Genomic DNA, 1,840 nt, shown 5'->3' with positions numbered 1-1,840 from the left:
AAGCTGCAGCGATTGTGATTGTGAACAGTATGATATTAAAGAAGAAGAAAACGAGAATGAAGGAATAAAAGTGAAAGAAGAAGAAGATTTGGACACTAATTACAATTTTTTGGAAAGTGTTGATCAATCAGAAACTAATGGTGAGTCCACAATTGATACTTTTTTACATTTAATCATCTGTCTTTTTAAAATCANTATGTACGATGATGAGTATCGTTGGTTTATGATAAAAAATTTTGCTGTTTCTGCTGAAAATGTGAATGAAGTGAATGAGGCATTGAGTGAGAATGAAGAATCAGAAACAGACTCTGATGCCACTGAAATTGATGATGAGGATTATGAAGCAGTCAGTGGTGAGTGGGCAGTAGGTGTGTGTTTGTTTTTGTTACCCATTTTTTTTATTCTGCAGAACCTCAGCCAACTGAAGCAGTGGTCAATGAAAACTTGAGCAATGCCTCCGGTGAACAACAGTCACACCGTCGTCAAAGAAAAGACAAAACGCACAAGTGTCAGCAATGCCACAAAAGCTTTGATCGTTTATCTGATTTCAAACGACACCAACTGTTGCACACTGGTGTCCGACCGCACAAATGCACAGTGTGCTCCAAATCATACACACAACTTAATCATCTTCAAACACACCAATTGGTGCACACTGGCGTTCGACCGCACAAATGCACAGTGTGCTCCAAATCATACACACAACTTAATCATCTTCAAACACACCAATTGGTGCACACTGGCGTTCGACCGCACAAATGCACAGTGTGCTCCAAATCATACACACAACTTAATCATCTTCAAACACACCAATTGGTGCACACTGGCGTTCGACCGCACAAATGCACAGTGTGCTCCAAATCATACACACAACTTAGTCATCTCAAAATACACCAATTGGTGCACACTGGCGTTCGACCGCACAAATGCACAGTGTGCTCCAAATCATACACACAACTTAGTCATCTCAAAATACACCAATTGGTGCACACTGGGGTCCGACCGCACAAATGCACAGTGTGCTCCAAATCATTCACACGACTTAATCATCTCAAACGACACCAACTGATTCACACTGGCATTCGACCGCACAAATGCACAGTGTGCTCCAAATCTTTTGCACAAATTGGTCATCTTCAAACACACCAATTGGTGCACACTGGCGTCCGACCGCACAAATGCACAGTGTGCTCTAAATCATACACACAACTTAGTCATCTCAAAATACACCAATTGGTGCACACTGACGTCCGACAGCACAAATGCACAACATGCTTTCAAGCATTCACACAACTTAGTCATCTTAAACGACATCAAGTGGTGCACACTGACGTCCGACCGCACAAATGCACAACTTGCTTCAAATTTTTTAAAACTAAAATGGATCTCAAAAAACACCAACTGGTCCACAGCAACTCTAGACCATTTCAATGCACCGTTTGTCAGCAAACCTTCAAACACAAAACAAATCTCAATGACCATCTCCAAGCTAAGCATTCACAGTAAATCTGCCTTTTTACCTGCTCTCTTTATGGTAATTTTTCTACATATTTAGTTTTCATTAATTTTATTTACCTAATGTCAAATCATTTTGCCATATTCAACTTCACTTGTATTTTTATAAAACACAATTTTGAAATCAAATAAAAAGACATAAAAAAAAGTTTGTGTCAATGTCTTTATTACTCTGTGTTGACAAGGACTGTGCATGTTAGCTGTTCCTTTAAAAATAAAATAAAAAGCCAGCAAAAAAATCAATTTTTTTGTTTAATGAAAAGGAATAAAAGTGCTGAACAGGGGGTGGTTCTAAACAAACGAACAAACAAACAAACAGAGAACT

At 38.9% G+C, this 1,840-nt stretch overlaps 1 protein-coding gene across 1 annotated transcript; it reads left to right on the top strand.

Moving 5' to 3' along the window:
* Positions 1-196: 196 nt before the first annotated feature.
* Positions 197-1,017, top strand: LOC108356154 (zinc finger protein 233-like; the record flags this gene model as incomplete). The annotated part of the gene is made up of 2 exons (XM_017607284.1): positions 197-353; positions 410-1,017. Coding segments are annotated over exons 1-2 (765 nt in total), but the record flags the coding sequence as incomplete, so codon positions are not given.
* Between the last annotated feature and the right edge of the window lie 823 nt (positions 1,018-1,840).

The sequence above is a fragment of the Rhagoletis zephyria genome, unplaced genomic scaffold, assembly GCF_001687245.7.
Source record: "Rhagoletis zephyria isolate East Lansing unplaced genomic scaffold, Rhagoletis_zephyria_1.1 Rzeph_scaffold_54786, whole genome shotgun sequence".
NCBI classification, from domain to species: domain Eukaryota; kingdom Metazoa; phylum Arthropoda; class Insecta; order Diptera; family Tephritidae; genus Rhagoletis; species Rhagoletis zephyria.
The sequence above is the reverse complement of the archived record's forward strand: the minus strand, read 5'-3'. Positions and strand labels throughout refer to the sequence as shown.